The 16,507-nt window shown below is 37.3% G+C and overlaps 1 protein-coding gene across 6 annotated transcripts in view; it reads right to left on the bottom strand.

The window, feature by feature from the left end:
- ASPH (aspartate beta-hydroxylase) overlaps positions 1-16,507 on the bottom strand; it is a 225,311-nt gene that overhangs the window by 37,133 nt on the left and 171,671 nt on the right. For all 6 annotated transcript variants that reach the window (XM_023222351.1, XM_023222353.1, XM_023222350.1 and 3 more), the window contains 2 exons: positions 15,337-15,426; positions 10,378-10,515 (listed from right to left, as the gene is read on the bottom strand). In XM_023222351.1, the coding sequence (XP_023078119.1) occupies positions 10,378-10,515; positions 15,337-15,426 (228 nt within the window). The remainder of the gene's footprint in view (positions 1-10,377; positions 10,516-15,336; positions 15,427-16,507) is intronic.

Raw genomic sequence — 16,507 nt, forward strand, 5'->3', positions numbered from 1 at the left:
TTATTATTATTATTATTATTATTATTATTATTATTATTATTATTATTATTTTGTAGCAACAGGGTCTTGCTATGTTGCCCAGGCTGGTTCTAACTTCTTCAAGTGATCCTCCTGCCTCAACCTCCCAAAGTGCATAAGCAAATTTAAGACATCTATCTGTGTAGCATATTGAGACAAATCATGACCTACTGAATTAAACATTTTAGAACCCCAAATGGAGTACCAGCCTAGAGATATAGTTTGCAATTATTCTGAAATATCAAATGCTGTGCCGTGAGTTCCCAAAGAGGGTCAGAGAGAAAGCCAATTTGTAGGTCTTTTTTTTTCTCCCACATTGACAAATAATAAAAACTCACTGATTTTGATTTCAGAAAAAAAAGCGCCTCTTTGTATGAAATAACTCAAAGAATATGAAACACTGTGTTCCTTTGCTCTGCTGCCATAATTGGCATCATAGGCCACCCTATAGCCTTGGCCGTGTGGACTCTTATTAAGGGCTTGCATACAAACAGCACAGAGGAACATCCATGATGGAAGGCTTCATCTTGTTTTGTGTTTTGAGCCTTACTAGAGCCTTACTAAAACCTCATGGGAGAAGAGGAGCTGAGGTAATTATTTTCAATTTAGAGATTAAAAACAAACAAACAAACAGGCTCAGATGGGTAAAAGGACTTGCCCAAAGCATCAGAGCTGACAGCAAAACAAATCTGTTTCTAATTATAGAGCCCTTTTAAAAAGTTCACCTTTAAATCATGCAATTATCAAACTCCACACTCCAACTGTTGTTTTGTTGACATCTTCAGTGAAACTGTCATCGGAACCCAAACAGTTTAAAGTTCAATTTAGAAAGGTAAGACTAAGCTATTATGTTAATCTTAAGAAATTGCTTTCAGTACTTCTTGATACTATATTTACTTTTACATGAAAGTAAATTATATAAATTATTAATCCTCTTAATTTACAGCTTAATTCTACTATGAATCTGACATTTTTGCTTCTTTCTCAAACTATTTCATTTCAAAAGCAGTCCAGTGAAAACATTCAAATATTTAATTACAAAGAAAGAAATGTTGAACCACTAATTTAGTACTGTGTAAGTCTTATTTTTGTCTAGGTGAAGTCATTCATACACAATGGATTTCTTAATTAATAAAAGCCACAGTCTGAAGGAAAGTGACAGAGTGCTATTCTAATCAGTCATTCCAATGCACTATGTCACATCACTGGCAAAGTATTACTGGGCACTCTTCCAAATGTAATAAAAATACAATATGAATAAAGGCAAACTTATCTGTGATGCTGTTTTAGATCACAAAACTTACTTGTGATGCTGTTTGGATGTGTTTATATCCAAGCAGCTGTTCTGAAAAACTGGGAAAAGAATGCAGGAGCTTTCCTTTTTCTCAGTGATGAATGCAGAATTAGGTAGCAGGAGAAACAAATACAAAAGATATATTATCGGCCAGGTGTGGTGGCTCATGCCTGTAATTCCAGCACTTTAGGATGCCAAGGTAGATGGATCGCCTGAGGTCAGAAGTTTGAGACCAGCTTGGCCAACATGGTGAAACCCCATCTCTACTAAAATACAAAAATTAGCCAGATGTGATAGCAGGTGCCCGTAATCCCAGCCACTTGGGAGGTCGAGGCATGAGAATCGCTTGAACCCAAAGGGCGGAGGTTGCTTTGAACAGAGATCACGCCACTGCACCCCAGACTGGGTGACAGAGTGAGACTCCATCTCAAAATATATATATTTAAAATTACAGTTTTTGTGATCAGTGGTAGTTGTCTGTACGGGTCTGCAGCAACCTCAATTCTTGTCTCCTCAGAAGAAAGAATTCAACTGAGGCAAGTTTTAGAGCAGGAGTGAAAGTCTGTTAAAAGCTTTAGAGCAGTAAGGGAAGGAAGGAAGGAAAGTACACCTGGATGAGGGCCAAGCAGGCTGAGAGACCAAATGCCCTGCTTGACCTCTCGGCTTGGGGTTATACTTCCAGGATCTTGCGTTACTTCTCCCCACTCCTGAGAGCTTACTGGGAAGCTGCTGATCAGTTTCAGATGTTTTCTATCTATTAGGAGACTGCCTTTCCCTGGTGCCAGCTATGACCAATTACTACTTTAGAGAAAAGTTAACAATCGCCTGACCATCATGTGACAGTCACCTAACACTTCTGGGGTGTGTGTGTGTGTGTGTGTGTGTGTGTGTGTGTGTGTCCGTCCCTCTCTTGCACTGCTCATGCCTGATGAGCTACCTACTGTAACAGTTTTCAGTTGCTATTGGTTGTTTACTTTCAATGTTACTATAGTGTTTTCTATGAATGTGTGTTTACTTCTAAATTAGTGTGGATCAAATAGTTAATCTCAAAAAGGAAAGAGCAAAACTCTTAAGCTTTAATGGCTTTTCTCTAACGATAGGCGATCTTTTCTATTTTTACCCTAGCAAAGACTTTAATCCATTTTTGTTTCAATTTCTATATTAAATAAGCCCAAGGCACTTGGTGCTTTGATAGTTGTGATTTGGGCAACAACCTACTCAATTTTAAAGAAAAGCTGAAAAGAGAAAACTACTAGAATATTTTTCGCTATTTTTTTCCTTGAGAATAGCCTCTCCACACTCCTAGTGCTAGAGCTGCCAAATTATATTTACACAATGAGGAGTGATATTGTTTGGGTGTGTGTCCCCATCCAAATCTCATAATCTCATGTTCAATCGTAATCCTCAAAGTTAGAGGTGGGGCCTGGTGGGAGAAGATTGGACCATGGGGGCGATTTCTCATGAACGGTTCAGCACCATCATTCTTGGTACCATCCTCGTGATAGTGAATGAGTTCTTGTGAGATCTGTTCGTTTACATGTGTGTAACCCCTCACCTGCCCCAGCTCTCTTGCTCCTGCTCCTGCCATGTAAGCATCCTGTGATTGAAAGCTTCCTGTGGCCTCCCCAGAAGCAGATGCCACCATGCCTCCTATATAGCCTGCAGAACTGTGAGCCAATTAAACCTTTTTTCTTTATAAACTACCCAGTCTCAGGTATTTCTTTACAGCAATGCAAGAATGGAGTAATACAAGGGAGAACCATGACAATTCAACCAAAGGGGAAAACATACATCATGCAATTTACTGAACACTGTCCCCTGCCTTCACGAAAACTGCACTGTACCTCTCACTGTAATATACAGTAAGAAGTAAGTTGAATGAAAATGTGCTATCAGGCCAGGCGCAGTGGCTCATTCCTATAATTCCAGCACTTTGGCAGGTGGAGGTGGGTGGATCGCTTGAGCTCAGGAGTTCTAAACCAGCCTGGGCATCATGGTGAAACTCCAGCTTTATAATTTTAAAAATGAGAATTGAAAATAAAATTAAGAAAGGGAAATGCGAGGCTGGGCGCAGTGGCTCACGCCTGTAATCCCAGCACTTTGGGAGGCCGAGGCGGGCGGATTATGAGGTCAGGAGATCGAGACCATCCTGGCTAACAAGGTGAAACTCTGTCTCTACTGAAAAATACAAAAAAATTAGCCAGGGGTGGTGGTGGGCGCCTGTAGTCCCAGCTACTCGGGAGGCTGAGGCAGAAGAATGGCATGAACCTGTGAGGCAGAGCTTGCAGTGAGCCGAGATCATACCACTGCACTCCAGCCTGGGTAACAGAGCAAGACTCTGTCTAAAAAAAAAGGGAAATGCCCTATTCATGGTAGTTAAGTCACTCAAGGGCCAGAATCTGGGTAATCATTCTAAAAGTATTTTGGCCAGACGTTGCAGCAACCAGATCTAGAGGGTTTCCACTTTAAGATGTCAATACTTGGGTGATGTTCCATGATCCAGAATATTCAATTCTATAATTTGAAAATTACAGTAGAAGAATATCTTGATGTTCCAGGGTCTGTCAACTAAATGGTCAATGAACTCTGGGTTTCTGCACAGCCAGCTCTCTGAATGTCATAGTCATTATTGTCAAGTGGTCATCTTGACATTACTTTTTTTTTAAGTCATAAATTAACTTTTCTGCAAATAAAGATAGTTCTCAAAGTACAGTCACACAGCATGGAGTTGTAACCATGAGATGCCACAGACACTGAGATTCCATGCACTGAGAACCCTATGATTCACACTCTGATCTTGCTTTTCTTCTTAAAGCAGAGTTTAAGACAGGCAGGGCTGAAAGAAAAAAGCCCAAGGAAATAAGAATTTTAATAAAATGCTTGATATCAAAAAGGAGAAGGAGACAAGATATATAAGCAGAAGTCAGTAACTTTGAGGGCAGTAGCAGGGTACTGGCAAAGACAGATTTTGAGGACAAGGAGAGCTTTTAGCTGATGATTCCTAATTTCATCCCTTTGTGGTCAGTGAACATGATTTTTATATGATTTCAGTGCTTTTAAATTTGTTGGGGCTTGTTTTATGGCCTAGCATATAGTCTGTCCTGGTTAATGTTTCATGTGCACCTGAATTGGATCACTTTTTGAAAATCTATTTTGTTAATCTGTATTTTTGATTAGAGTATTTCATCTCCTTACATTTAATGTAATTGCTGATAAAGTCTGTCATCTTATTATTCATTTTTAACATCGTTTCCTTTTTGTTGTTGTTGTTGTTCCTCTGTTCCTCCATTATTGTCTTCCTTTACAACAGATAGATATTACTAGTGTGCCATTTAATTATCTTGTTGTTAATTTCACCGTACTTTTCTGAGTTATTTTCTTAGTGATTGCCTTGGGCACTAGAATTAATACCTTTAATTAAAACAATCTATTTCAGTTTAATGCTAACATAATTTCAAGGGCATATAGAAATTTTGCTCCAACATAAATCTTTTCCCCTTCTTCCTTTGCACTATTATACAAATTACATCTTTCTATAAGTCTATAAACATACATATTACATTTATTGCTTTATGTATTGGTTTTGAAAGCTAGAAGAAAAAACTAATAAAAATACATATATTATCTCTTTAAGTTTACCCATGTAGTTATCTTTAGTGATGCTCTTTTTTTTTTTCTTCATGTGGATTTGTATTACCATCTGGTGTCTTTTTATGTCAATCTGAAGAATTGCCTTTAATATTTATTGTAGAGCAAAAGATATTGTCTAGCATTAAATTCTCCCAGTTTTTATATATCTGGAAATGTCTCAATTTTGCTAGATGTAGAATTCTTGGTTGGCAGTCTTTTCTTTTCAGTATTTGAATGTCATTCGTTGCCTTCTCTCCTCTATGGTTTCTGATGAAAAGTCGGCTGTTCATCTTAAAAGGAAAGTTCCTTTTATGCAGTAAGTCCTCTTTCTCTGTGTGCTTTCAAGAATCTCATTTTATATGATTGTAAATTTGAGATTAGAATTTTGAAAAATAAAAGTGAAAATAAATTTTTAAAAGGATCTCATTTTCTCTTTGGATTTTGAGAATTTGATTGTGATGTGTCTATGTATGTTTCTGAATTTATCTTCCTTATAATTCATTGGGCTTCTTGGATGTGTAGATTGATGGTTTTTTATCTAATCTGGGAGATTTCTGGCCATTATGTTTTCAAATAGTCCTTCTGCCACCTCTCTTTCTTCTCCTTCAGAGGATTCAATTATGCATATGCTGGTACACTTGACGGTGCTCCATAGGTTGTTTTCTTCATTCTCTTTTTCTTCTGTTCCTCAGCATGGATAATCTTAAAGAACCTATTTCCAAATTTGTTGATGATTTCTTTCATCAGCGTAAATCTGTTCTTGAGCCCCTCCAGTGAGTTTTTTAACTTAAGATATTGTACTTTATGATTCCAGATTATCTGTTTGGTTCTTTTTTTTATAATTTCTGTCTCGTCATTGTAATAATTTCTTTTAAGTCTTTAGACATAGTTCTCTTTAGTTATTAAAATATACTGGCAATAGCTGATTTGAAGCCTTTGTTTAGTAAGTTCAGCATCAGGGCCCCTCATGGACAGTGTCTATTGACTGCATGCTTTTCTGTGCATGTATATACTTTCCTATTTCTTTGTCTGTCATATAATTTTTGTTGAAACTGGACAGTTTTTAGATAACATAATGTGGCAATCCTGGAAATCAGTTTGGTTCCTCTCATAAAATTTGTTGTTGTTCTTTTTTGTTATCGTTGTTGCTATTTGTTTGTTTACTGACTTTCTGGATTAATTTTGTAAAATCTCTATTGCCTGTAGCCTTACCTATAGTTGCTCTGGGCACTTGTAATGTTAAAAACAAACAAACAAACAAACAAACAAAAACCCTGCCAATAACTGTTTTGACTAATAGCCTTGGGATAGAGATTTTCTTACAAGTGAGGACAAATAACAACAATCTCCTGAGAATGCAGCTTTCCAGGTAGCAAGGGAGAGGTTTAAAATAGTGACAATGCTCTGGGTATGGAAATTTGTGAGGTACTAAAAATGTGATGTGGCCCCACTAGTACCTGGAAAGCTGTGGTCTTCACTGCTCCAGTGTTGTGAGATTGCCAATTTTCAAGCCTACTCTGGAACTGGAGAAGAATGGTTGGGAGCAGTTAAAGTTACTATCCCACAAACTCTGCTATTCTTATTGGGGTTCAGCAGGTTTTCCTTCAAAAAATATTCCTCTAATTGTTGTATGTCTTTGCTAATGTACAGAGTTTTAAAGAAGTGGATTTTAACAATTTTTCTCAGTGATTTTGTGGAGGGGTAGATTTATGAAGCCATTCCCTCTGCCATTCTGATGTTCTGCCTCATTACACAATGTTTTATAAGCAATTAAATGCTTGAGGTTTCATCAGGAACTGAGAACATTCTAAATATCCTTCCCTCTTAAGCAGTAACAATTTCAAGAAAACAAATACCTTTTTCCCTTGCTCCTAAAATAACAGTTAGAGATAATTGTCTTTCTCTCTAGGCCTTCCTCTCCTGGTGCAGTGCAGTAAGGGATAATTTTCCTCACATTCAGGAAAAAACAAGGATACCAATTGTTGCAACTTCTTATATGTAAGAAATGCTTAGTAGTAAGATTTTTATATCCCTGGGGCTTCTAACATGTCTATAAAAAAAACTAGAGAAAAGGAAGTTTATAGAAGGTCATACAATGAACCTAATTTTTGAGAACCCATCATGTATGAGAGACATGGTCCCTGTCATCTTAGAAGATACAATCTCAGAGGACTAAGAGACTTTAGAATATAGTGTGTTATTTAAAAAGAAAGTATAAAGTGCTTTCGGCTTTATGCAAAGGACCGATATTCCTAGAAGAAGTGACAATTTCTCTAACATCTGAAGGATAAAAAGGAATTGGCTGTGAAGGACACTGGAGAGAAGGAAAACAGAAAGACATAAAGAAGGAGTCCTCCAGGAAAGAGGGTTACCATATGGGAAGGTCTGTTGGAAGAATTTTGGCTGGAATGAGGATGGTAAAAAGCAGTGGTAAGAGATAAAGGCAGACTAAAGCTGAATCACTGATTGCTGTGGTCTGAATGTTTGTGTCCCCCAAATTCATATGTTGAAATCTAACCACTAATGTGATAGTGTTAGGAAGTGGGGCCTTTGGGAGGTGATTTAGGTGAGCAAGATTATTGTCCTTATAAAAAAAAAGCTTCAGAGAGCTGCCTTCTCTTTTCTATCATGTGAAGACACAGCAAGAAAGCACCATCTACAAACCAGGAAGCAGGCCTTCACCAGACACTGAATCTGCTAACACCTTGATCTTGGACTTCCTCAAAGTAAATTTCTATTGTTTATAAGCCACCAAGTTTATGGCATTTTGTTACAGCAGCCTACATGGACTAAGACACTGACCAAAACTGGAAAGCTGGAAAAGGATATTAACCAAGGGGTTACGTGGCGAGTTAATGTTCACACCGAATGTTAATGTTTTAACAGAGCTGAACATAGGATAGAAAGAATGAGAAATACATTTGGGGAACACAGCTTTGGTAGAATTTTCACAGCAGTTAAGCCCCAGTGGAGAAGGTTTCTTAGAAAATGAAAGGCAAGAAAAAGAGAAAAGAGAGCGAAGAACAATGTTTGGGTCCATGTCAGCCCATAGTAGACTGCCTTCACACCATCAATCATGCTTCTTTCTTCTTAACAAAACCCTGACTTTGAGCATCCACCTTCTTCCAGATAAACCATTTATTTGATTTAGAGGAAACTAACAGTTTACTAGCTCTAGGGGTTGATCTGCTGGTTTAAGAATAATCTCATAGCCCCCTGCCAGTAATTCAGCAAGAGTGGAAATCTGACTTAAATTGGCTCAGTGAGACTGAAAGGAAAGATTACTGTTCCTTACCTTTCTGGATAAGATAAGGAAGCCAGCTCCCTCAGCCTGTTGCCAGCCAACTGGTGTTTCAGACTCACTTGTAACTGTGAGTGCCCATGAGACATGGTTCCCACCAATAGAAGAGGGCCTGCCAGGAGGTTTCCGGAAGGCCAGTTAGGGCTGGGGTGGTAGCTCAGCCATGTCACTCTTTCCCCCTCTCTTCCAGTGGCTGCTGGCAGCCATTCTGCGATCAGTCAGCACAAGTACAAAGCTGACCAAGGAGGAAGTGCAGAGTCAAGAACATTTTCCCTTGATTATACTGCCCCGGAGTCTGTCCTACTGCTAGGTTTCCAGCTGTTGTCAATCAATAATATTTCTTGTTGTTTAACCCAGGTTTGAATTGCATTTCCATGTCTTGAACTTGAAAGGATCCCAAAAGGTACAGTAGAGAAATGAACACACAAAGAGACCATGAAAAAAAGACAGTAAAGCAGAATCAGAAGAGTTCGATGGGATCCAATCTAAGGGAGGGTGAAATTTAACAAAAACAAAACAAAACAAAACAAAACAAAAAAAAACCCCGACAGTGCTAAATGTAGCCGACCTATCAAGGAAGGTATTGTTCCTGTGGTATTTCTAATCTGGATATGGAACTTTAAAAAATCAATCTGTATTAATTGTCACCATACCATGGTTCCCTGAGCTATAAAATATTCAAAGGCTAACCAATGACAGCCTACTTTACAATTGGATTATGAGGATTATAAAGTATGCTTTTATAATGACATACAGAATAAACACAGTCAAGTAAGACATAATCTAAGTACATGAAAACCTCTTTTCCCCAAGTAGACCAAATTAATCAATGAAGTCTTTTAAGTCTTATAGATACAGTTTATTTTAGACGTTACTTAAAGGAAAAAAGTATGAAAAATTTAAACATACACCTAAAGGAAGAAAGAACAGTATGGCAAACCTCCATATATTCATCATCCAGATTCTAACATTATCAATATTTTGTCACTCTTGCTCTTCATCCCTGCTTCTTGTATGTGTAAAATTGATTGAACATCAGAATATATTTTCTTAAATAAACCATGAACAAATAGCAATTAGAGTCCGAGGTCAAAACCCTGAAGCCATCTAACCTGTAAGATACATGAAGTTTTTACATTCTGAGTAAAAAACAACATGATTGAAACTATGAGTTAATTAACTGTGAGTCCCATTTTATGACTGTGTCTAAGAGGAAGGGGCTTACCAAAGCAAAAGTAAACTTCTGACCAGCCCCTACCAAAGGCACCAAGTAGAGAGTGTTAAAGTTCAGGTTTAACCTACTAATATAAAACCTTCCAGTTATTTTTATAGCTATTTAGAATCACTTAGTTTCTCCAAATGCCACAGCATTTTCTGCCACAGCATTTTCTTAAAATATTTATAAACTGCATTTTCTCTCCATAGCCACAGGGCCAGTGGGTCTCAAAGTGTGGTCCAAGGACATCTGAGAATTCCCTAGACCCTTTGAGGGGGTCTGCAAGATCAAAACTACTTTCTTAATAATACAAAGATATTATGTGCTCTTTTCATTCTTTTCTGGGCACACAGTAGAGTTTTCCAGAAGCTACATGAGGTAGGATATCACAGCTCTAATAGGTACATGTGTGAAGTACATGTGAGGATTCTCCTGTTGTCTATTAATCCAGACTCCAAAAAGATTTGTAAAAATACAAAACAATTCCAATCTTCTCACTGCATTTTCTGTTTTGAAAATATAATTTTTTTAAAAGTTATTTATACTGACATGTTATGAGGTTATTATTTTTAAATAATTCATAAATATATATACAATTTTCTTTCACTTTTCATGTCTAATGATTCTATTGGTAGATGTAAACCACATTCCTTGGGGGAGTCAATAATTTTTAAGAGTTTAAGAGGGTCCTAAGGCCAAAAAAGTTGAGAACTGCTAAGTTCCGCACGAATTCCCTTCATCATCTAAATGAAACTTTTGCTTAATGAGATGACAATTATTTTTTCATTATATTTTGCAAGTGTCACTAGAAATAAAATCCATCTCTTCCCTGGAATTCCTTTTTATGATAAACATTTTCTGATTTTGAGTAGGAAATAGACAAAGATCTGGTGAGGATGATGTCTACGTTACACTCACCTTTACTAACTCTGTGTAGCCCGTTTCTTTTGGGGTCCACCAAGGCTGTGCTTTCAGTCCATTCACATTGTAGAGTGAGCGTTGCCAGACAGATGCAAAGTGTCCTCTCTTGTGCCCAAGCTCATACCACTTATATGCCTGAAGAAACAGAAAGAGTGTGCTCCAAATTGTTCCTTCAACAGAGCATTAATTTTAAAATTGAAGACATTAAAAATAAGGTATTACTATGACACATTTCAATAAAGAGCTTGCTGCTAGGTACCCAAGTCTGTTGGAATCTGGTGAAAATATTGCTTTTTCACTGGGTTTCTGATTATGCCCTATTTGTATAATAAACATGTACATCTTCTTTTCCCCCTTAGGCTGCAGTCTCCCTGGATAGTGGATTCATGCCCTACACATTTTGGTCTCCCTCAGAGTGTCCAGCAGGGAGTCCAGCACTTATTTGTTTAATGCATAAATAAGATACCAATGGGTCTTTTCTATTTTATGTTTCCTTTAGAAAAAGATTATGATTTTAATAATTTCTTCAAATATATTTGCATTTACTGAATCAGAATGCTAAAATAAAGAGCAGCTTCTTTTCACATGTTCTTTCCACGTCCACATTTAAGAAGGTCACCCCAAGGCATCAGAGTGCAAACCCTCCATTAAACTAAGTAGACAGAAGGGAAAAATTATTCTGAGTGGGCAATAAATATAGTGATAGCCCATTTTAGAGTTTTAAAGAGCAAATTTTTGTCCATAATATATATTTTTTCTGCCATAAGGGATAACATATGTGGCTTTAGGCTAGCTGCAACATGATACTACTTGCCTCCAAGACTAGCCTTTTCAGGGACAGCTGGCTACGGAGTATGACACTCTTTATGGCTCCTTCAAATGACGCCCTCACCATATGCTCTTCAAGGAGCCCTGCCCAGTTCCTGCACCAAGCACGCTCCATTGTCTTTGGAATGGAAAGCTTTCTAATGGTGCACTTAATATTATCCCCTCCACTATTGCAAACTTGATCTAATGATTACTTTTACAGCGATAATTCAAATGCATTTTTGATAAATAAAAATAAGCATTTCATAGTAATTTGAACATCTTCTTTGTAAATCACCAGATACACTTTAAATGTAAAAAATGTTAAATTTTCAAATTTTCCCTCATTAGGAGAATGAAGGGGGATAGCAATACCACCTCATATTTTCAGTAACACTTTACATTGACTACTTTCTTTGAATGTGTTATCTCATTCGATTTTTCCAATAACCCCAAATATCTCCATTTCACAAATGTTGAAACAGGTTTACAAAGGCTTAATCTTTTGAATTAGCATCTGGGGCTCTTGGCAACTTATTCTACTCTCCTCCTATTTATATCATTTAGCAAACACTATGAAAAATGATTTTCTTATTTAGTTGTCTTTTTTATTAATATCTGAAATTAAGAATGCATATACAAATCATTCTTAAATATTTTCCTTACAATACATGTAAGTTGTAGCCAGAATTCCTTTAAAAATCAGAAAGTTAAAATGATTAATTGTTATGTAACTTTTTAAAAAAAAATAGCATGTATCTTTGAAATTAATTTGACTATTGTGGTTATTTTTGTCCGATTTAAATTTAGGATTTTATTTCCTATGCTTTTCAGGGCAAAAGTGAACAAAAATATTAAGGACAACAGATTAGTTTTTCAAAAGTCTGACAGTCCATTTTTGAGTCATTACAATTCATTTTAAGGATTAAGTGTATTGCTAGAATAGTGAGAAAAAAGTTACTGTAGAAAAATAAAAACAGCAAACATTATAGCTGTAGTTCAAGAGTTGGAAGTCTTAGATTTTAGTCTTGTCCTTTAATTAGCACTCAACATGCTAGATGTCTGGGCAAGTTACTTGATTTACAATAACATGTTTAAACTATCTATAAGGTCTTTTCTGACACTCAAAGTAAGTAATCCTGCATGAAGTAGGACTCTTTAATTTTTCACTCTCCTGTCATTTGAATTTTAGGAGAAACAAAATTGTGAAAGTGATATACCAGAAATTTTTAAAAATCACCTTTAATCATATGTGACACAGGGGACCCAATGAATTCAGCTAGATTGCTTTTGAAAAAAACATCTAAACCACTTTACAATAAAAACTGTGATAAAATCAAAGATCAAGTTAGAATCCTTTGAAAATTTCTCTACTATTTCCTGTCTAATCAGCAATTTTACATATGTAATTAGTAATATTAAAATAGACAGTGGGAGGCCCTGGGACACAGGGGCAGTAAGAGCCCCTGGGTCACATTTAAGAGGTTAAATGTGTTTTATATCAATGTTGTCTCTACTTTCTTCCAATCATTGCTATGTATGGTTTTTATGCACATGTATGTGCACGCACACACACACACACATGCACACGAGAGAGAGAGAGAGACAGAGACAGAGAGAGAGAGAGAGAGACAGAGAAAGTATGTCAGATGACTGGAACCCAGAAAAGTCCAGGCCACATCTGTGGAATGGACTGTCTTAAGTGTCCTCAGCTGGGGTATGTTCTGCCTGGAGCCCCCTGTCCAATGGGGCCTAACAGACACAATTCTGGTGAGAAGAGCTGGCTGCAACTTGCCTAAGGATTGTAAATGCCATCCTGTGCACACAGAACTTTATGTTATTTTGCATAGCAGGCTTTTCGAGCATAGGGTGGCTTGAAAGAAACTGAGACCAAAGCAAGAAACAACACCCAGGTTCTTACAGCTATCATTGAGGAGGCAGGTGACAAAGACTGGAGTTGGCACTGACTGAGCAAGAGGGAGGGTGAGGAGGATGCCAAAAATGTGAGAAAGCCAGATCTCCACAGCTGGCCCTGACTAGACTGGAGTGGGGAGGAGAGGGAGGAGCTCAAGCTCACTCAAATCTTGATCCTGGAAAGGTGGGGATATCACTGAATGAAAGAAGGAACCTAGGAGGAAAAACGATTTAGAGAAAGACAAGTAAGTTGTCTGTGTGCCATCATGTGGGACACTGAAAGGCAGTAGACGTGAGAATGGGGACTTGGAGAAGGAGACGAAATCTAGCTAGAATGTGGATTTGGAAGTTATGGGAATACCGAGAACTGCTATCTGAATTGCTGCAAGACTCTCATGGTTTGTCCCCCCTCTTCCTGACCCATATGAAATGGACCAGTTAGAAAAATTTTCCTCAAAACCCATTTTCTGGCCAGTCTCTGCAGCACAGAGGCTGTGGCTTTGCTTTTTGTGGATCCATCCTCTTTCAGAGGTGGAGCAGTGCTCTAGGCATAAAAAGTAAAAGGTGTTTACTTCCTGATATGCAAACTCAGAGCATGACAGCCAAGCCAGACTCAACACCTAATATTGGGAATATACTAACATGGAGTTTCTACAGGTTTGTTTCTGTTCTCCTGTAAGAACAAATCCTTCTGAACTTTTTAAGTTCAAGAACTGTGCTGTTCTTTGCATATTCATGATAATTAAGCTGGTAGAACAGTCCCATATGTTCAAATCCCAAGCCCTTAACAAGTGTGTAGTAGTGAACTCTTTGCCCTTGAAGTAAGGGCTGTTTTCATCTAAGATGTGAGATAAATCATAGGCTTCTTTTATCTGTCTTTGCCGTGGACTCTGAAATGTTCAAAGATTAATTAGTAACAATTACATTTACAGTAGTCAGATATGAACATATATCCAGTGTTAGATGTTGTAGCAAAATCTTTCTTGTCCCTCTCATTCAAAGGAGTTCTGAGCCATTACGTCTAAAAGAAAAATGGGATGCAAAAATAATTACTAATCAGCAATTTCTTCTCCCTTCTTTCTCTTTAATTCTAATATCTCATTCTATTTCAGTTGACTGGTAGGTTAGAGGGGGAAAGGTACAGATAAATAGAAATGTATAAATTAAAAAGTGTCAATTGTCTGAACTTCTAGTACCCCGAAATTGTTTCATGTTCCTAGCAGACAATTAGCTTATCACAAACCCCTTCACTTCTCTGAACCCTCAGTTCCCCAGATGATTCCATGTTCTTACTAATTTTAGAAACCTGAAGCTGTATTATCCTTAGATGTCACTTTATTACATACATGGAATGCAATGGTTACAAAGATTCAGTGTCTCACTTTACCCTTTTATCCACTGACTCTAAGGAGAGCCCAGCTCTTACCCCTGCAATGGAGCAAGACAAGAAAGGAGGGCTTTGCTATCCAATAGGGCTGCATAAATCGTAAATCATGGTAGACTGTGACAGAGTTTTGAAATTTACAGTGCATGACATCATGATTAATGAGACAGTGTTACATTTATAGAGGTAGACACTGTACACAGAAAAAGAGAACCATTACAAAGAACACATGGAACTTGTTTAGCTACTACAGTTTTTGTGTCAATCCCTATCATTACTATCACCACAATGTTCGTCTTATACTTGGTATTAAATATTTCAGAGGATAAGTTACACAACTAACCATTAGGATCTGTGTGCTTAGGAATCAGCTGATAAAGACCTCATTCTAAAAAGAACTTATTTTAAAAATTCCAAAATAAAATGAAAATGAATCTAGGCAAACTTAAAATATTTCTAAAAATTTAAATTATTTCAGTGACATCTCTTCATTTCAAAATTTAAAAAATACTTTTCCAAGGCAATTTCTATGTCTGTACACAGACACACACACACAGATACACGCAGACAAAAACATACACAGACATGTACCAACTTAGAGATTGCTTTTGTGATTACTTAGCTGATTTCTTGAAATAAACTATAGAAGCCAAATCCTAAAACTTCTTTAAAGTGGTAAGCTGGAGTTGTTGGGTTGTTCCAAAGATAGTGTAAGTAACTAAATAGTTTACATCACTGCTTTCAAAAGTTCACACTCAAAATATTTTTTGAATTCTAACTTTTCCTAGAAATAACTATTCTCCCAACTCCATCCTCTGTTAGAGAGAATCAGAAACTCACACACCCATTACCTCTTTGTTCCCAACCCTCTGCATGGCATCCCCCAGGTGGAAATAAAATCTCCCATCATCAGTGCCAGGATCTCCGGATTCTATTCCTTCCTGTGGAAAGGATAGTGTTAGCATGGGTAAAATAATTAAATACCAGATTCCATTAATTGATTTACGTAGCTTTTCTTATGGCACATCATAAGATAATCTAAAAACCAGAAAAATATATCTCTGTATTAAAATTTGGGAATGAGGTTACTGATCAATATTTGCAATGCCAAAACAAAAGGAGAATTACAGCCAATTTGAATCTTTAAAAACATAGTTTTTATTAAATAAATCCCTATTCTAAAACATTTATCTAATTCTCTGATTTCTCACAAAAGGACTGAAATTGAGATTGATGAACTCCATTCCCTTCCCCGCAAAGAGAAAAGATATTAAAGCAATAGAATGAGTTTAGAAAAGCCGAAGGACAAAAGTTAAGAATATCTAAATGTCAAGGACTTCTTTACAAAAATCTGCATCCTTGAGGCCTCTTCACAAGAAGCTTATTATCTTTCAGTAGGAAGAAATTGCATTTACATGATGTTGGAAATGAGCAAGCTGCATGACAGAATGGGAAAAGCATCACTCAGGACAGGAAGGGAGCTACGGCGAGGGCTTCTAATTGACCAACACTCAAGTGTCCTTGCTTGATAACTGACCAGCCCAGCTCTTGCTTTCCCCATCTCTGAAGCAGGCAGAGTAGCAGTAAGCCATCCTATGTCAAAGGAAATGTAACGAGACGCTTTAAATCACAGAAACCCACATGCCCACAGGGCCCTGGCAGGAAATGTGAAGTGCTGACAGGGGTCCAGGGACAGCCCCTTCCCAAGGGGGGAACACTGCTTGTCTGTGTGCAGGGAAGTGGGCCAGATATGACGTTTCAAGAGAAAGTAGAAGTCTGTATAATTATATAAACATGCTCAGATTCTCAAATAAGACAAGCAATTAAAATGGTTTTTAATAGAACTATGCCAGCCAAATAAAACATGCAAGCTATTTGCAATCAGTGGGTTACTATTTGGGATCTCTGATTTAAGCCATGTGAAAGAAAGAGATCATAAAAGTGGAATATATTGCTACTTTAAAAAAAAGCCTACATCTATCTCATCAGCTATGCCCAATATGGTAGCTGCTAGCCACACAT

Source organism: Piliocolobus tephrosceles, chromosome 7 (genome assembly GCF_002776525.5).
Source record: "Piliocolobus tephrosceles isolate RC106 chromosome 7, ASM277652v3, whole genome shotgun sequence".
Taxonomy (NCBI): domain Eukaryota; kingdom Metazoa; phylum Chordata; class Mammalia; order Primates; family Cercopithecidae; genus Piliocolobus; species Piliocolobus tephrosceles.